The 16,875-nt window shown below is 46.9% G+C and overlaps 2 protein-coding genes across 8 annotated transcripts in view; one reads left to right on the top strand and one right to left on the bottom strand.

Moving 5' to 3' along the window:
- CCDC92 (coiled-coil domain containing 92) overlaps positions 1 to 15,725 on the bottom strand; it is a 30,086-nt gene extending 14,361 nt beyond the window's left edge. The window contains exons 1-2 of one of the 2 annotated variants that reach the window (XM_081252915.1): positions 15,431 to 15,725; positions 14,819 to 14,982 (exon numbers count right to left, since the gene is read on the bottom strand). The gene's annotated coding sequence lies outside the window, so the exon portion shown is untranslated. The remainder of the gene's footprint in view (positions 1 to 14,818; positions 14,983 to 15,430) is intronic. The other variant, XM_081252914.1, reaches the window with a different exon arrangement.
- Positions 15,726 to 16,128: 403 nt separating this feature from the next.
- LOC308627167 (uncharacterized protein) overlaps positions 16,129 to 16,875 on the top strand; it is a 35,444-nt gene continuing 34,697 nt past the window's right edge. For 2 of the 6 annotated variants that reach the window (XR_014017365.1, XM_081252916.1), the window contains exon 1: positions 16,384 to 16,474. Coding sequence is in view for 2 of the 6 variants with exons in the window: in XM_081252916.1 (XP_081109042.1) it covers positions 16,431 to 16,474 (44 nt within the window). In the remaining 4 variants the exon portion in view is untranslated. Of the gene's footprint in view, positions 16,281 to 16,383; positions 16,475 to 16,875 lie in introns of those variants that run through there. The other 4 variants (XR_014017362.1, XR_014017363.1, XR_014017364.1 and 1 more) reach the window with 4 other exon arrangements.

Here is a 16,875-nt window from a genome sequence, read left to right as displayed (position 1 = left end):
GTGACTCCCATAAAGGTCTCTCTACTCACAATGATTCTTTATTGTGTCGGGGGTCGGGAGAATTCCCAGAAGCCTATACTCCACTTCTTTAGTAAGTCACGCATTGAGTTCCAGGGGAGGAGAAAACCTCCCCACAAAATACGGCTCTATTAACGAGGTCTGGCATTTAAAACAAACAAGCGATACTGAGATCCAGATGAAGCTGACAAGAGTGAGAATGAGGCAAGGTATGCAGGTGCTGTGCAGGTGACTTAGGGTTTGTCTTTGCAACCAAATTTGGATCATATTAGATAAACGAGCCATTAGTACATTAGCCAGTAGAAATAACTAAAAACAAATAAAGGTAAAATAAGAGGGAGGGCAATTGTATTTCACAGATTATCTGTCGGAACGTGTCAGGATGGCCGAGTGGTCTAAGGCGCCAGACTCAAGCATCTGCTTCTCACAGATTATCTGTCGGCTGTGGGAGGACAGCAGAAGAAACTGGGGAGAGAAAACAATCACTGCACTTTATATTCATTTGGAATTTTCAAAGAAGGGGATGCAAGTCAGTATTTTCTCATTCTTCCTGGCCTTGACACTAGTTTTCTTTTGCACTTTTGTCGCTTTTTCCATTTGCATGACAGCCTTTGTTTTGTTTTCCTCTCGTATTTGACCTCATACTCCCACAATGGGATTAATTATAATCATGAAACTCTTTCGGGGCCCACTTTAATTTAGATACTTTTAATAATAAGCGTACAATGTATCCATATTTTTGGAACTTGGCAATTTTGGTTTAGAGTGCCCAGATTTTCCATTTGAAGTCCAAAATCCTTAGGCTGGGTGTTTCAGCTTCTTCTGGTTGATCCAATTCTGGTGGTGTCTATCAGGCAGTTGGGAGCCAGTGGAATTTGTTTTTCCTCCCATTTTTCATAATGGGCAGGATGGTCACCTCCGATCACACGGTTTCTTGCTGGTTGTGTGGGAGGGTGTGAAGCAGCTTCCGTCTCAGTGAAACGTCTGCGCCAAGATGCTTTTCCGCTGGCTTTACCCTGCTTTTCGAGGGTGTGACCACCGCAGTTTAAAGTGAGCTTGCTGATGGAGATGGTGTTGGTGATAGATCTGTTCCGTCTCCCCCACTCTACCCTGACACAGCCTCTGGGTTGGTCTAAGGCACTTAGACCATACTCAAAGGCATTTTTTTTTAATTGTGAAAAGCTGAAAATCATTCACAAAAATCGACATTACGGCTATTATTTACCAAGTGTCTGTGCCAGGCTCATAGGTAACCACCTAATTCTTGAAACAATCAATCACACGAGAGAGGTATGATACCCATTTTTAAAAAACATCTTTATTGGAGTATAATTGCTTTACAATGGTGTGTTAGTTTCTGCTGTATAACAAAGTGCATCAGCTATACGTATACGATACCCATTTTTTACGGAACTAAGGCTCAGAGGAGTAAGACCTTTGCCTAAGTGTACATGAGCCACATGCAGATCTGTTTCCAAAGCCTGGCACCTCCTCTGCCTCCAGACATGTGGAGTTTGGAACCAGAAGGTCTCATGACAGCTCTGGGAGAAGGTGTCAGTTCTGGGTGCTCTCTGTACCCTGTGGAATGTTCCATCCCGGTGTGGCCGCTACAGAATGCAGCAGCAGTGACGATGCCGACAGTGACAAGAGTTGCCACCTACCTAGCGAACCGTGTGCTCGGTACTGTGCTGGGTGCTTTCCGTACTGTGCTGGGTGCTTTCTGTGCCTTCTCATCAAATCCAACAGCTCTGACACAGGTACTTACTATCTTCCCTTACTATCTTACTAGCTTCCTCTGAGACAGGTACTTACTATCTGCTTTGTAGCTCCCTCTTCCCATTTCTTTTTAAGGAGGGAGAAATTGTGCTAACGTAGGTCTACACTTTTATTAGGAAAGATCTAACCCTTGGCTCAGAATTTCTCTTAGCTGAATCTTAAAGCATCCAGTGACAAGACTTTACCAAGGCATAACTGTCTCCATTGGCTGCAGTCCAGCTGGAAGTAAACTGCAGAGATGAGCTGTACTCAAGGATGAGCCAGAGTGACGCAGCAGGTAGGGATGAACCGCCGGGCTCTGCATCCGGAGCCGGGGTGCTGCAGTGTGATTCCTAGCCCTGCCACTTATTAACGATGCACCTTTGGGCGAGTTATGTACAACTGCCCAAATGGGAAAACTGCCAAATGGGAAAACAGTACCTACTTTATTGGGGTTGTTGTGAAGGTTAAATGAGTTGATCTAAAGAGGCGCTATATCCGGGACGGCCCTGGCGGTCCAGTGGTTAAGACTCCGTGCTTACAATGCAGGGGATACGGGTCTGAGCCCTGGTCAGGGAACTAAGGCCCCACATCCCACGTGGCAAAAAAATAAAAATAAAAACATAAGGAGGCGCTATCCAACAGAACGTCCTGCAGTGCTAGAAATATTCTCTTCTGTGCTGTCCAGTGAAGCTCATGGACACATGAGCCACATGAGCTCATGACACACTGAGCCCTTGATATGTAGCTGGTGTGTACGAGAAAAGGAATTTTTCATTTTATTTATTTTGATTTGAATTAATTCAAATTTAAGTTGTCCCACGTGGCTAGGGGCGACCATATTGGGCGGCGCAGATTTAAAGCGTTTACAGCTCTGCCTAGAACTGCGTACTGGCTGCTGTCGGTGCTCCGGCACGGAGAGCCAGCCCCAGGCGCTCCCTGGCTTGCAGCTACACCACTGTGGAGCCCGCCGTGGCTGCGCTCTGCACGGCAAGAACACTTCAGCTGGACTTTATTCTGTCATTAGCATCATCCCGTCCCATCTTGCGTCTTTATAGCACTTGTCACTACCTAAAATGAGGTCATCTGTTGCTCTTTCTTACAGGACTAGAATGTAAGCTCCATGAGAAGAACGAGGGCTTTCTGTCTGTCCCCTGCTATAATACCAGCACCCAGGGAAGGCCTCCCTCTAGTAACCTGAGGTGGCCCTTTAAGAAAGCATTCTCTCTAGTTGAGAATTAGTGGTAATCTCACCCAGTCTCTGGTCTGACACCCCCCCCCCAAATTAGGTAGTGTATTTTGTATTAGTGACATGAGAGGACTTGGAAATACTTCTCTGACTGGCATGGGAATAAGGCAGAGGAGGAAGGAGAGCTAGTTCATGCATGCCTTTGGGAAGCTCGCAAATAAAAAGGCCAGAAAACTATCAAGCCATGTAAAAATGAAATACAGTTTAATTTCAGTGGGAGGGAAAGTGTGCGCTTGTTCAGGACATTCTGCAGAGCCTGGGGCACACGGGATCTCACTGGGTGCAGCTTATGTACACCTGGACAGTTATTCCTGTTAGGGGCCGACCGTGTGGGTTCCTGGCGCTGACATGGGCACAGCACCAAACCCAAGAGGTGGCTCTGCCAGCGTGAACTGGGCTGGCTTTGCGCTTTCTCAATTTTCAGTGGTGGCAGAAACTCAGAAATTCAGGAAATGCGCATGCCGAGCTCTGATGATGCTTTTCCTGGTCAGTGACAGAAAGAGAAAAAAGAGGCCAATGCAGCGACTTTTCCATAAAGCTAACTTTATTCAGTTCAAAGGACAAGTCTTCATTTTCATTTTAGAACCTCCCAATTAAAAAACACGGCGTTCCATGAATTCTACAAGCCTAGAAACCCCTCGAGTCACCAAGAGGCTATGGTGATGGCCAGGAGCTTAACATCAACATTGATTTTGTTTTTTAATTTATCTTTTGGAGTTTACGAGGCGCACTGCAACAGGCCGAGCAACCAAGCTTCCTTTTACATATGCACCTCGAGGTTAAAGGTCAAGCCAGCATATGTTCTAAAGTGCTAGCTGTGTACTCAGTCCTATGCCTATAGCTTATTGGGGATATAAGACAGCCACCAAAGTACAAAGAAAACAAAGTATAATTAAATCCTCCTGAGGATGCTCAGTAAGGAGCTAGGGGAAGGGTGACCCATCACAGCACCTGAAGCTCCTTCTCAATCACCTGCCTGCCTCTCATGTAAGGCTTTGTGAATCCCCGGCAGGTGGGGACCATGCCCCAGTCATTTTAGCATTCCTGGTACCTTACACACTCCTGGGCACATGGAGGTGCCTAAGAAATGTCGAGTGGCTAAGGACTGCAGGGACCAAGATGGTGTGAAGAGGCTGGGACTGGAGCTGATCCTTAAGGACGGGCAGGGTTTACACAGGAGGAGGTAAGTGAGAATGAAGTGTGGGAAGTCACGGTGAGACCATTACACCGTCTGACGTGGAAAGAACATTCTGGGGAGTGGTGGAAAATAAAGTCAGATAGAAAAGCGAGGACTGGATTTGAGTTGCTTATTAAAAGCCACTCAGAATAGTTGAGATGGAAGAGAGAGGAAACGGGGAAAGTTGAGCTTTTACCCATTAGAGCCGAAGTTCTACCAGAGGGAATTGAGTCTGGTGGGGATGATGCAGGGGGAAGGGAAGGGAAGTGCAGCAGCAACACAGCCTGAAGCTCCAGGAAATCAGCATAAACATAGTAAACAACAGAACCGCCTTGTACTGAGGGCTCACACTCCGGGGAGCACCGAGCTACGCATGTTACAAGCACCCTGACGACTAGACGTCCTCCTATCTCACACATTAGCAAACAAGCTGAAAGGGTTAAAGGACTTCCTTTAAGTCACAGCTAGCAAGTGGCTGCGTGGGGCTTCATCCCAAACCAGGCTGACTCCACGGCCACGCCCTTAGCCATGAACTCCACTGTTCTCCCCAGGTGAAGATGAAAGGCACGCATGCCTTATGGAGCCAGAACATCCTTTGCCCAGTATTCTACTTGTTAAAACTCCTCTTCTGCTCTTTTCTGATCCTTCCCCCATATTTTAAGTTTTAGTCTTCTCCAGTCTACTCTTTTTTGCTCACTGCTAACCAGGAGAATTCCAGTGCTTATTCCTGATGCTTGTGAAAAAAAATCTCAGAATAAGAGAGGATGTTTCTTCGCTCCTAAAGCTGCAGAAAAGCAGACACTATTCTGGGTTAAGAAGCTAGTTCTGTTAAAGAACCATAAGCTTACTCTGCTATTCAGTGTGGAAACGTGTGTAAAGATACATACTTCTGTTTTATTATCAAACAAGTATTTTAAGACATTTTGACTTTAGAGATTATTGCTGACTCATTTAAAATGTAACAATTTCTAAAAGTTTGCTTTTCTAATTGGTAGCCTTACTTAATAATTTATCATCGTAGTAATATAATTTAGAGATATCTCTGTTTTGAAGATACAGAATTTTTTAATTTTTAAATTTTTTAAAAAAATAATCTTTTATTATTAAAACACCTTTAATCCTTTTTTTCTTATATCTTTATATAAGAGTATAATTGCTTTTCAGTGTTGTGTTAGTTTCTGCTGTATAACAAAGTGAATCAGCTATACGTACACATATATCCCCATATCCCCTCCTGCTTGAGCCTCCCTGCTCTAGACATTTTAGGGCCTCCTGGTTAGTTAGAGGAGGGGCTTGGGATTTCGCTCTTCATACAGAAGGCTGAATTAAGTGCAGACACTAACACTTTCTTTATTCAGATGGAGTTTGAGTCTGCCCGTTCAGATCAACAACTGGTGTGACAACGGGACGGGACTGGCTACCAGCATGGGGAGGAGAGAGAGAGGAGGACAGGGGCTCCTTGCTGAGATAAATATAATCCAGCAGAGAGTGGCAAAGGTTAACGCCCATCGGGTCTTGCTGAGGAGCTGGCCTGCTTCCGCAATCTGACTGACCTGCTTGGAACACCCTCCACGGAAGATTTTCGTTTTCCTCAGAGAATCTACACAGTCACTGTTTTACAGCTGCTGCAAGATACAGTTGGGTATATTGGTCCAGAGGATACATGGAATTGGTGTGTAAATCTTAGGACTTGAGACAGGTGTAGGCAGTCAGAATTTGAGGGGGAGCATCCCGCTGGTGAACCCCATTTGCGGGTCTGACCGAGTGAGGCCGTGGTGCCCCCGGGGAGACTGGAGGTCTCGAGACACTGGGTTGTCACAGCTGGGGAAGGGGCACATCTGGCACCTGGTGGGTAGAGGTCAAGGGTGCTGCAGAACAGCCTACGACACGCGGGAGGGCCCTCACAAGGCAGAGCGGTCCTGCCTGATGCCTCAGCACTGGTCGGAGTCAACCTCACCTGAGGCAAGCCTTTTTTGCCTTCCGCCTTGAGGTCTACCCTGCTCTCCTTGGGTTTCCGGGACTGCTAGTAAACCGCGGGTGACGGCGTGCTCAGGAGGGACAGGTCCCAGCCACGTGCAGCCTCCTTCCTGTAACAGGGCTCCTGGCCTTGGAGGAAAGGCAACCATCAGTGAGAGACTACCAGGTTGCCTGCTGGAGAGTTTCTTCTCCACGTTTTCAACTCTTGGTGAGGCAAGTGTGCAGAAAGGCACCGCTTTACCGGCCTCACTGTCCTGGGTCAGGATATGTGAATCTCCTTTCTTTTGCTCAGAAGAAAGGGGCTGCGGGTAAAATGTGCCTAAGAATATAATCATTTTCCTCCTGTTATCGGATGGTATGAGATGTTGCTTTTCCTCTGTGAATGCTTAAGTGAACTGAGAAATGGAGAGGGTGAATGTAAGAGAATTCTGAAACCCCCATATAGGGACTCCAGATTTACAGTTATAAAGCTGCATATTTCTGCAGACATTAAACGTATATATCGAAGTTGACCTAATATACACTTTCAACAGGAGTACTCTGATCTAAACCATCAGGGAATCTCTAGGAAATGATGTTTAAAGGCTTTAACATTTCTTGAATGCAAAGGAATTCCTGTTTTTAAGAGGATCACTAAATACTTGCATAAATCTTATGAGGCTTCTAAAGACTCCTAAGAAATTTATGAAATCATACCAAAACTCTTAATATTTTACATGTACTGACACTTTAAGAAAAGATTTTCAGGCTGGGAGAAATGAAAATACAGGCTCCATGGCCACCCAGGAAACCCTGTTTATGAAAAAGGGCCATCATTTAAACTTTGTAATTTGCAGAAATACATTGGAGAAGTTAAAGAAATGTGTTGAGGGCTTCCCTGGGGGCGCAGTGGTTGAGAGTCCGCCTGCCGATGCAGGGGACACAGGTTTGTGCCCCGGTCCGGGAAGATCCCACATGCCGCGGAGCGGCTGGGCCCGTGAGCCATGGCCGCTGAGCCTGCGCGTCCGTAGCCTGTGCTCCGCAACGGGAGAGGCCACAACAGTGAGAGGCCCGCGTACCGGAAAAAAAAAAAAAAATGTGTTGAGCTGGCAATTTAAAAAATGGTTTTCTGCTTGGAAAAGGTCACTTCCAAAGTAAAAACAATTACTCAGGTTATAAAATCCCAGTTTGGAAATAAGATACAGGTGCAAACTGAAAAGCTATTTATCTTCTTTAAAAAGCTTCTGTACTAAGAACAAGAAAGAAGGTATTCCAGTAGAACATGGAAGACACATGAAGAATTAACTTATTAAAATACTCTTGGGGCAAATCCTTTCGTGTATTGTTTAGTGACTTTGGGGATGTAAATGAAGGTTCTGTTTCCCTCTGCTGGGGGATATAAAGGATCACAGTTCACTCTTTCACTGAAGAAAACACCTTTCTCTGAGCCCCTCTGAGCAAGGCACCTCGGAGGTCATCTGGGAGACCCCAGATGCGAACCGGGCCGCCACAGACCTGACAGGGGAGAGACAGACGATCCTACACATATCAATTCACACCAAGAAGTGGGATTTCTGCCAAAAGGCTACATTAACCTGAACTTCCTAAATTCCTTACCGACCATTATTTAAGAGTGGGTAAACCTAAACATGAGCATACAACTAAAACGAGCTATAACGTAAAAACTGGTACCTTTATCATTTGCCTTTTAAAAATCTCAGACAATATTACATTGTGTTAGCCTATGAAACTACTTGCATTAGCTGAGTAATGTTTTAAAATGCCATACTTCTCTGAAAAATTTTTAGTATCAACAACTGCATTAGTTAGTATAAATTATATGTTATTTTCTAAAATCCCTAATTCTCTTTGGACTGATAGTGAGGTAGTTAATAATTTATATTTACCTAAAGACTTGTAAAGAGATTAAAATTCAAATAGGAAAAAACACACCTTATCACCTCACAATCCTTGTCAGTCATCTGCTAGGTATTTTTGAACACTTATTCTTAAAGCCCAAATTAAGAAGGTAAAATCAATTGATATATAATGGGCATCTGACATGTCTGATAACATTTTAAAACCACAATTTAAAATCTCTAGATAATACACTGTCATTTAAATATACTGTTTGGAACCATGTTATGTATGTGTGAATCGAGGTATATTTAAGTAAATCAGTAAAAACTTGTGTATAATTGAGGAGAAAAGAGTAGTAGCTCACAGAAAAGAAAATTATTCTCTGGTATGCAAACTGTTGCCAACAAAGAAGGCTCTGTATTCGTCTTGCCTCTGTAGGGTACGTCCAAAGGCAAGACATATGCCCCCCGTGCAACATGTGATGGATGCTGCTTTTCCTTCTTACTCTTTGTTTCTGACTCTCGTTCTGACTGTGGTCAACTGTGAAAATAGCGAGGGCGCCTCAACTGGGGAGGAACTCACGTTTCTAATGGTCCTCGTGTTACCCTACGTTGGGGGCCATTTTCGAAACATTCTCCCTTTGATGAATAACATGGTGAAGGCTATCTTTGCCCAGGCATCCTTTTCAGACTGACCAGTCCCTTCTGGCAGCTCTTATCCATGCTGTACTTGTCCCGGATCAGGTCCTCCATGGTATAAGGTCCTTTGGAGGCTGGCAGGGAGCCCTTGTAACCAGACATTTTGGCATTCCCCAGACAGCACCTTAGTAGCTCCAAAGAATTTAATTTCCTTATCTTGTTCCTGTGCCCATGGCCTTGTACATGCACATGTAAGGGGATGCTAGGGCTAATTCAACAGGAGTGGTATGCTCCAGTTTCCCCAGTGTAGTCCAACAGCATTGCATGAGCTACCTTATTTGTCAGGCTCACATCAGGGGAGGGTGTAGACAAAGAGCTCGGCTTAGCTGTCCCCTTCAGGGGGGGTGGCATTTGTAAATATATTCAAATTTGTCTTATTCAAACAGGGAGATGATTTTCATGTGACCATTTAGTAATCTCGCCAGATGTAGAAGATGCCTATGTACCAAGGCTGAGAAATGACCATCAGAAAGACTCCTGAAATATTTTATTTCTGGATTTGGCACATCAAATGTGTCTACTTATAATTGGAGTCCACAATTTACAGGTCAGATTGTAAATAAAGCTGTAAGGCCCTACACATTTGCTGTATCATTCAGAATCAGAAGAGGTGGTTCAATGTCAAGACGAAATTGTGAAAAATAACCTGGCAGGATTATGCAAAAACTGGATGCAAGCAGCCAGATGCCCTACCTATAGGCCGTGAACATGAGAGCTTTAACAAAGAAAACACTGAGTACGCTTAGGAGACTTCTAAAGGCAGACTTGTGATGTGCTGGATGAAGCTGTGCTCCACCACTGGGCAGCACTGGCAGAGGGTGTCGACGCACTGCGTGCACAGGTGCAGGAAGCCTGGGTGACGAGGTTCACATCAGGGTTCAACAGCCCACGTTGTCGCGTCAGCCTTCCCGCAGGGATTTGCAGTCCTGTGGGCGACTGACACTAACGTACCGGAGACTCGCAGCATCTCTGGTAGGAGACACTGGCCTCAACTGCCTGACAACTTCTAACTTCACTCGGTTTCCCTCTAAGGCTCAGAGATGGATAATCTGCTTCCCACTTGAGTTTCAGACTTGTGATGATAAGCTGCCCAGGAAGGTCCAGTCCCGGTGGCCCCCGAGCCTACGTGGGAAGGCACGCTACTCCACCCGCAGCCTGCTGCGGGGGAGAAGTCAATGCACCTTTCCAGACGCAGTCAATGAGCATCCTCAACGGCTCTGAGTTCCATCCTACCACTGTGGATGAGCCATGAGAACACCTCCTACCTGTCTCCAAGAAGGCCTCACCTCTGGCCATATTTGTTCCAACTTAGCTTTTTATTTTGTCTTCCCCCCAAAACCCTGCCTTTGCCCTCAAACAATAAAGTTGGGCTTTGCTCATCTCTGAACCAGGTCCTAATACCACAGCCTTACTACACTGAGAACACTGTTTCTGTCAAAGACTGACTCCAGCACTTTCTTGATGGGAACGAATTCCTCCCTTGAAACCCATCACACAATGCGGAGGCTGAGACAGATGACACAGCCTTTCGCTCTGTCATCGAAGACTATGTCCCCGCCTCCCCTGACCTGGTGCAATGGGGCATGTCTGTGAGCAAGTATCTCAGTGGCTGAAGCTGCTGCTCTGTTCCGCCAGGACCTTCTTGTCTGGTCACCAGGACGTAACCGAAAGAGAAAGATGACTCACTATCAAAGACAAGGATTGACCCCTCCCTGGAAAGAACAGGCCCTACCTAATAACCTCTGCTATGTACTTGTCTATGGGAACAGAAAATTACAAAACAACAAAGCCTTTCTTCATCTTTCTTGTCAATGTGCAAAACATATTTCTAAAAACTGGATCTGCTCCCAAATGCCACAGCCACTGCGGGAAAAATAATACCAGTGCCCTTTACCTGAGTTGACACTTGTGACCGTTGGAGAGACAGGGGCAAACAGAAAGCCTCCTTCAGTGTCTGGAGAATGGCAGGAACCTAACCTCCTACACTTGATCATCATAAAAAAAATTAGATAGAAACCATTAGAAAAATACGGCAGAATTTTTAATTCTGGATTATTAAGCCACGACAGTGATGGAACTGTACCTCGGGGAGCTAATGTTTTCAACACCGACGTTGCACCAGAGATGGCCCTTTAAGAGTATGGTGCCACTCATTTCTAGGTGGAATGTGTAACTTTAAGAAAAACAGTACTGTAATAATACTGGGAATTATAATTTATACGTGGCAGCAGTGTGTGAGCAATGTCACGTAAAAAATGCCTCATAGGGACTTCCCTGGTGGTCCAGTGGGTAAGACTCTGCGCTCCCAATGCAGGAGGCCCGGGTTCGATTCCTGTTTCGGGAACTAGATCCCTTATGCCGCAACTAAGAAGCCTGCATGCCGCAACTAAGACGTCTGCATGCCACAACTAAAGATCTCGCGTGCCAGCAACTAAAACCTAGTGCAGACTAACTAAATAAATAAATAATTTAAAAATTATTTTTTAAAATGCCTCATAAACCCTCTTACCTACATGGTATATAACAGGGGTCCAGGGTGCATTTAGAAGTGGGGGGGAAGGAAATCTCAAGAGCAAAGGATAATGGATCCTATACTATCTAAATGTGACATATTAGGAGTTGTCAAAGAGGCAACAAAGAGAAACATTGTAGCAGCAGAGTATCATGTGCCTAGAATTCCATTTATTAAAAGTGTTCTTCTTTTTCCTCTCCTTTATTGTAAGCTTTAAGCATCTCCGGCTTATTCTTTTGTGCCAGCCGATGGAATTTCACTGCTCAATCCTGAGAATCTGGCCAGGAGAACGAATCTTGAAAAGAGAAGAACACGTCTTCCCTTACAGCTCCAGAGGAGTAGGGACTTCTTGCTTCAAACAGTTATTTCTGATAAAGTGGTGAACTGGGATAATCACAAAAGTATTCATTTCAGTCTGCTCCCCAGCGTGGAAACTCACATAAAAACATCAACTCCTGTTTTCTGATTCACAAAGAAGTCCTTTAAGACATCTGTGAGATGCCTTCAGAGAGCACCGTGGGGAGCTGTAAAATGTAACCCTTCACGTCTAAAAAGGCCACTTTCTAACTGGTTGCCTTACTTGATAATCTGTTGTTCTGCTCATAATATTTAACATAGCATCTGTGATTTTTTTCCCTGAAGGAAGAAATACTTGTAAGATTTCCTTATTTTATTTTTTGGTTTACCAGAAGAACTTGGTATTCTTCTCTTTTCCTTTCGTGCGTAAAGTATAAGTAAACGATGCATCTCTGGTTCAAACAAAATTTTAAAATCTTTGTCTTATTTAAATTATCACACCCAAATTCAGCTGGTGGATAAGAGCCACAAAAGTATTGGACAAACTCATCTGCTAAAGAACAAAAGAGAGGAACTATTTTTTAAAGGTTTTTTAAAATTAATTACACGTATGTATTAATTCAGAACTGTTTTTCCCCTCTCCAACTTCTTCCTAAATTGGAGAGGTCAGAATCTGGTTTAACTCAACTGGCCTCGTTACCATCATGTTCCACTTAAATCCTCGTGCAGACAGCGCTTACTGGGTTCTCCGCTGTTTACAGGAAGCTCTGCCCTGCTCCTGGGCCACAGACAGAGTCCTATCCCCACTGATCCACTTAATACATGTATTGTGATTGACAGTCAATAGCCTAATCTTTGTTATAACAGATAGAGCATCATTCTTACTGTTGATAAATTATCATCCCCAGAGTTCACTTAGTACAAATGGGACACATCTTTTTCTTCTTCAAACACAAAACTCCAATCCACGTAATCTTTTCGGTCCACTGAAATGCTGCTTCTCCTCAGCTGTGTTTTCCCTGCCAACATGTATTTAAAAACGAGGCAGACAAACTGAAAAAAGTCCAGTGCAACTTACTGTTAGTGGATCTGAATGGACTTTTTGCTGTGAAATTTGAGTCATGTGTGAGCAATGAAATAAACAGAAACTAAAATGCACAGCAAGCACAAGAATCAGCCCTTAATCAGTATCTTTCAAAAAATAATTTCAGCTAAGAAAAAAATCTATTCACCTGCATAACATGCTGCCTCTCAAAAGAATGACTGACATCATTCCATTTTTTAAAAAAGAGCTTAAAAAGAAAGACTCGTCTGCTTGCCTTCATAGAAGAGGGTAATTTTCTTCTTGATTAAATGTTTATTACAGAAAATAAAAGCCAAAAGAAGAAATACAAGTCAGCGTAATTAAGAAGAGTCTTTTAAAATAGAACACTGAAGGTGAGGGTGCTTTATTACCTGTAAAGCCCCACACAAATGCAAAGTAGGATTAGAATCACCTCTGATATCAGGGTGGCCTCTACCCCAGTAAAAGTCTTCCTAGGGTTGAAGTAGATGTCTGGGATGTTGTCATGCCCACAACTGCAGAAGCCAGAGTAAGGAATAAAAAAGAACCCCAATGCCCTCCAATCCAGTTGCCACTGGAGTCCCTCAGCGCACCCCCTCACAAGGCCTCTCCCACGCCAGTGTGACACCTCCTAGTGGCCATTCCTGCCCAGCGGGGGACCAGCTTATCCGGAAACTCCGCAGGGAAAGAGCAGCCCCTTTTGTCACTGGAGGTTCTAATCATAAGCAACTTGTGCTTTTATGTCAAAGTGAAGTCTGTCTTCCTATAAGTACGACTTGTCTTCTTTGGAACTTGGGCAAATATAAAATCCCTTTGCTGCATGACAGACCCTGAATACTTGAAGACAATTAGGACACATTCACTTCCCTACCCAACCTTTCTGCAGGTTTAAATGTCAAAGCTGGCGATGTGAAAATTGGTGTCACTAAGCTAGCACCTACCTAACTAGTCTGGAACGTCAATCTGAGTCAAACATTTACTGCACCCTTGGTGTGTGAAGCATATAAAGGCGCCTAGTTTCTGCCCTTTAAGGATACCCAATCCAGTAGCTACAATTAATCTTAGTTAATAAACAAAGTGTGCCCGCTATATCTTAAGAACTTTTTATGGCTGACCTTGTTACAGATAAAAGAAACAAGGCTCATGTCTTTTCTTGCCAGAAATATAAGAAAATTATAAATAGAATACAAAAAGAAGTATTTCTTAAAAGCCTCAGCACTGTTAACATCAGTATTGCTGCCAATGCACTCCATCAATTAAGTAATGATGATGTTAAAATGAATTTATGCAACGAATGACAGATGAAAGAGTTAAGCGCCCACATGAGTGATTTTCTGTCGTAAGTAAAAGGCTTCATTTAAAAAAAAAAGAATTAACAATAAAAAAGTCTAATTTCCAAGAAACCTGTTTGTTAGACTGTTGTATTTACATGTGCTACAGTAAAAATCTGATATACACAAATTATTGTCTGGTACTTTAGATTTTAAATATACCTAAACTGAATTTACTGAGTAATTATAACATGATGCAGAGGAACAATAAAAACTATTTTATTTTAAGGTTTTCCAGTAGTGTGTATGTATACGTAAACATGTGTATACACACATAAACATACCACAAGCTTTAAAACCTTCTCCAAAAATATTTCACATAAGATGAACATTTAGCCAAAAGAAATAAATTCAGAACATCTTTGGAGGTAAAAGTCACTTTAAATGTTAGCATTCTTTTCCTTACCAACGGCAAGAAAATGCAAGGGAATTCTTGACTGTGCAAAACAAAACAATAACAATGCTCTTTAAATAAACGTCAAACTTAAAAGTATTAAAACGTCAATTCTAGCTTTAACACTCTTACAGGTAGGTTTCTGGAAATGTGTAATATATTACCGTATGACAGCCTGGCAGCTTGTATTTTGTTATAAGACCGATTACTGCAACCTAAATTACAGAGCACGATCATACTTCCTCTCAGGCCACTTCATTTGCATAATTGGAATAGATCATACGGCTCAATATCAAAGCTTGAAATTAATACAGGTCAGCATGAAAACGTAAGTTAGATAAACTAGACTAACTCGCTGTAGCAGACGGCAGCTCTGTCGCCGAGCCTGGAGCTCTGCTGCATATTTGCATTATGCTCAGTTTCATGCATCACAAGCAAATCGTTATCTAGGGTAAACTAAAGCCCATATCAAAGCTTTAGAAAGGGGCTGTAAAGATAGAGTACTTACGTAAAGGGTTATCAGGACAGGAGACAATGCAACTTATCTGGGAGGGTTTCTAACGTCCACGGGGTGGTAAAACGCATTTAAATAGGCGATGTGGATTCAGACGGCCTCCTCCCCACAGCATCCCAGACAACGCAGGGCCAGGCCCTCGGGCGCTTCTGGTGCACCTGCAATGCGGATCCCTCACCCTACAATCCCACCCCGGGGCTGGCAGGAGCGGCCCCTGGGCTGCCCTCTCCTTCCCCTTCGGATTGGCTTGGGTGCGCGGTGGGGACGGACTGCAGCCTCGACTGGAGCCCTGGCAAGGGCATCCCCCTCCCCATAACGGGCTGGAAGACCCCGCAGGCAGCCGGCGCGGGGGTCGCTGCGCCTCACTTTTGCCCTCCTTTCCACCTCTTGGTTTTTCCCCCCGAGATGTCTCCGCAAGGGGACACCCTTCCCCAGCCCGTGGGTCGGGAGGACCCCTCCCCCTGCAGTGAGGGCTTTAAAAATTATCTAAATGAGTTTCTGCCGCGACAGATGCCTCCGCCCTCCCGCCGGCGCCCGCAGAGCCTCCCTGCAGGTACCGCCAGGTGAGCGGTGCTGGACTCGGTCACACCTCGGGCCCCGCCTCACCTGCGGGCGCGGCCGTCGCGGTCCTTCAGGCGGCTCCCCCCCTCGGCGCGGTCCTCCGGGCGGGCGGCAGCGGGGGCCGGCGGTCCATGGGCGGGGCGGCGGGCGGGGCTGGCTCCCGGCTCCGGCCCTGCCCCGGCCCGGCCGCCAAGGGAGGTCAGTGGGCACCGCCCGCCGAGCGCATCTCGCCGGCTCCCACCCGAGCGCTCGCCGCGGTGCACGCTGGGAGCGGGGGCCGGGGCGGCGAGGCCTGTCCGCGCTGACCGGGAGGGCGGCCGAGGCGCCGGCGCGGCGGCGGGTCTGTGTCTGCGGGGAGGGGCCGGGGAGGCCGATCGATACTCACTTCCCGGGGAGGGGGCGAGGACCCCTCCTGCAGCTGTGCGGGGTTGGGGAACGGACCGAGGGGAAGGGAGGGTCTGGCCAGTGGGACGCAGGCGCAAAGCTCAGGTGCGGCCGCACTGCGGTTGCCCGGGGTAACGCGGGCCCGGGTGGGGCGCGGGGGAGGAGCAGCGAGGCGGGCGAGCGGGAGCGCGCGCGCGCGCTGGGCGGTGGGGGTTGGGGGGTACCCAGGACCAGCCTGCGATTGGGGGGAGGGCACGCGCGGGCGGCCAACGGGGGCGGGGGCAGGGGAGGGGGGAAGGGGAGAGGGCCGGGCGGCGCGCATGCGTGCGGCTCCCGCTCCCCTGGGGCTCGCTGGCCTCGTGCGTGCGCACGCGCGCTGTCCCCCGGAGGCGTCTGGGTGTGCGGAGCGCGCGCGCGCGGCTTGGAGGCGCACCTGTGAGGTGTCCCTTGAGGAGAGGGAGGGTGGGTGCGCGGAGTCCGCGGCCTGGGGCGCTTCAATCCCTCACTTGGAGTGAGTTGTGGGGCGGCCGAGCTGCAGTCTCTTTATTTCTTCTCTGAATCAAGGCGGGGGCGGGGGCGGGGGGCGGGGGCCGGGGAGTGGGCTCGGGGTCGGAAGAAGGATGAGTGGATTAAAGAAAAGAAAAACAACCCATCACTTAGGATGGGCCTCGAGCCGGGGCGGGTGCCCGGGCATCGGTGGGAAAGGTCAGAGCAGCTCCGCGCAGCTGGGCGGCCTGGCGGCCACCGGGCCGGCCCCGGGGAGGGCAGCCTGGCCTCTGGCCTCGGCGAGCCGGCGTGGGCCCGCAGTGCCGGGGAGCGGGGAGCGGGGGTTACACATGGCGGCAGGGTGCGCGGCGGCGGAGGTGCAGCGGCAGGGGCGAGGCCGGGCGGAGGCCCCGCGGGAGCCGGACTCCCGAGCCGGGCTCCATTGTTGTTGGAGCCGAGGGAAGGGGGAGCAAAACAGCTTTAGAAACCCGTGAAGCCGCGCCTTGGAGCCTTTCCAGGCGGGTCCGCGGAGAGGCGGTAATGGCCGCGCCGTGGGATCAGGGAGCCAGGCTGTGCCGCGGAGAAGCTTGGCTGCATGATGTGATGTTGTGGTTTTTTTT

Source organism: Mesoplodon bidens, assembly GCF_964165515.1.
Source record: "Mesoplodon bidens genome assembly, chromosome: 13".
NCBI classification, from domain to species: domain Eukaryota; kingdom Metazoa; phylum Chordata; class Mammalia; order Artiodactyla; family Ziphiidae; genus Mesoplodon; species Mesoplodon bidens.
Note: the sequence above shows the minus strand (reverse complement) of the source record. Positions and strands in the feature narration are given on the sequence as shown.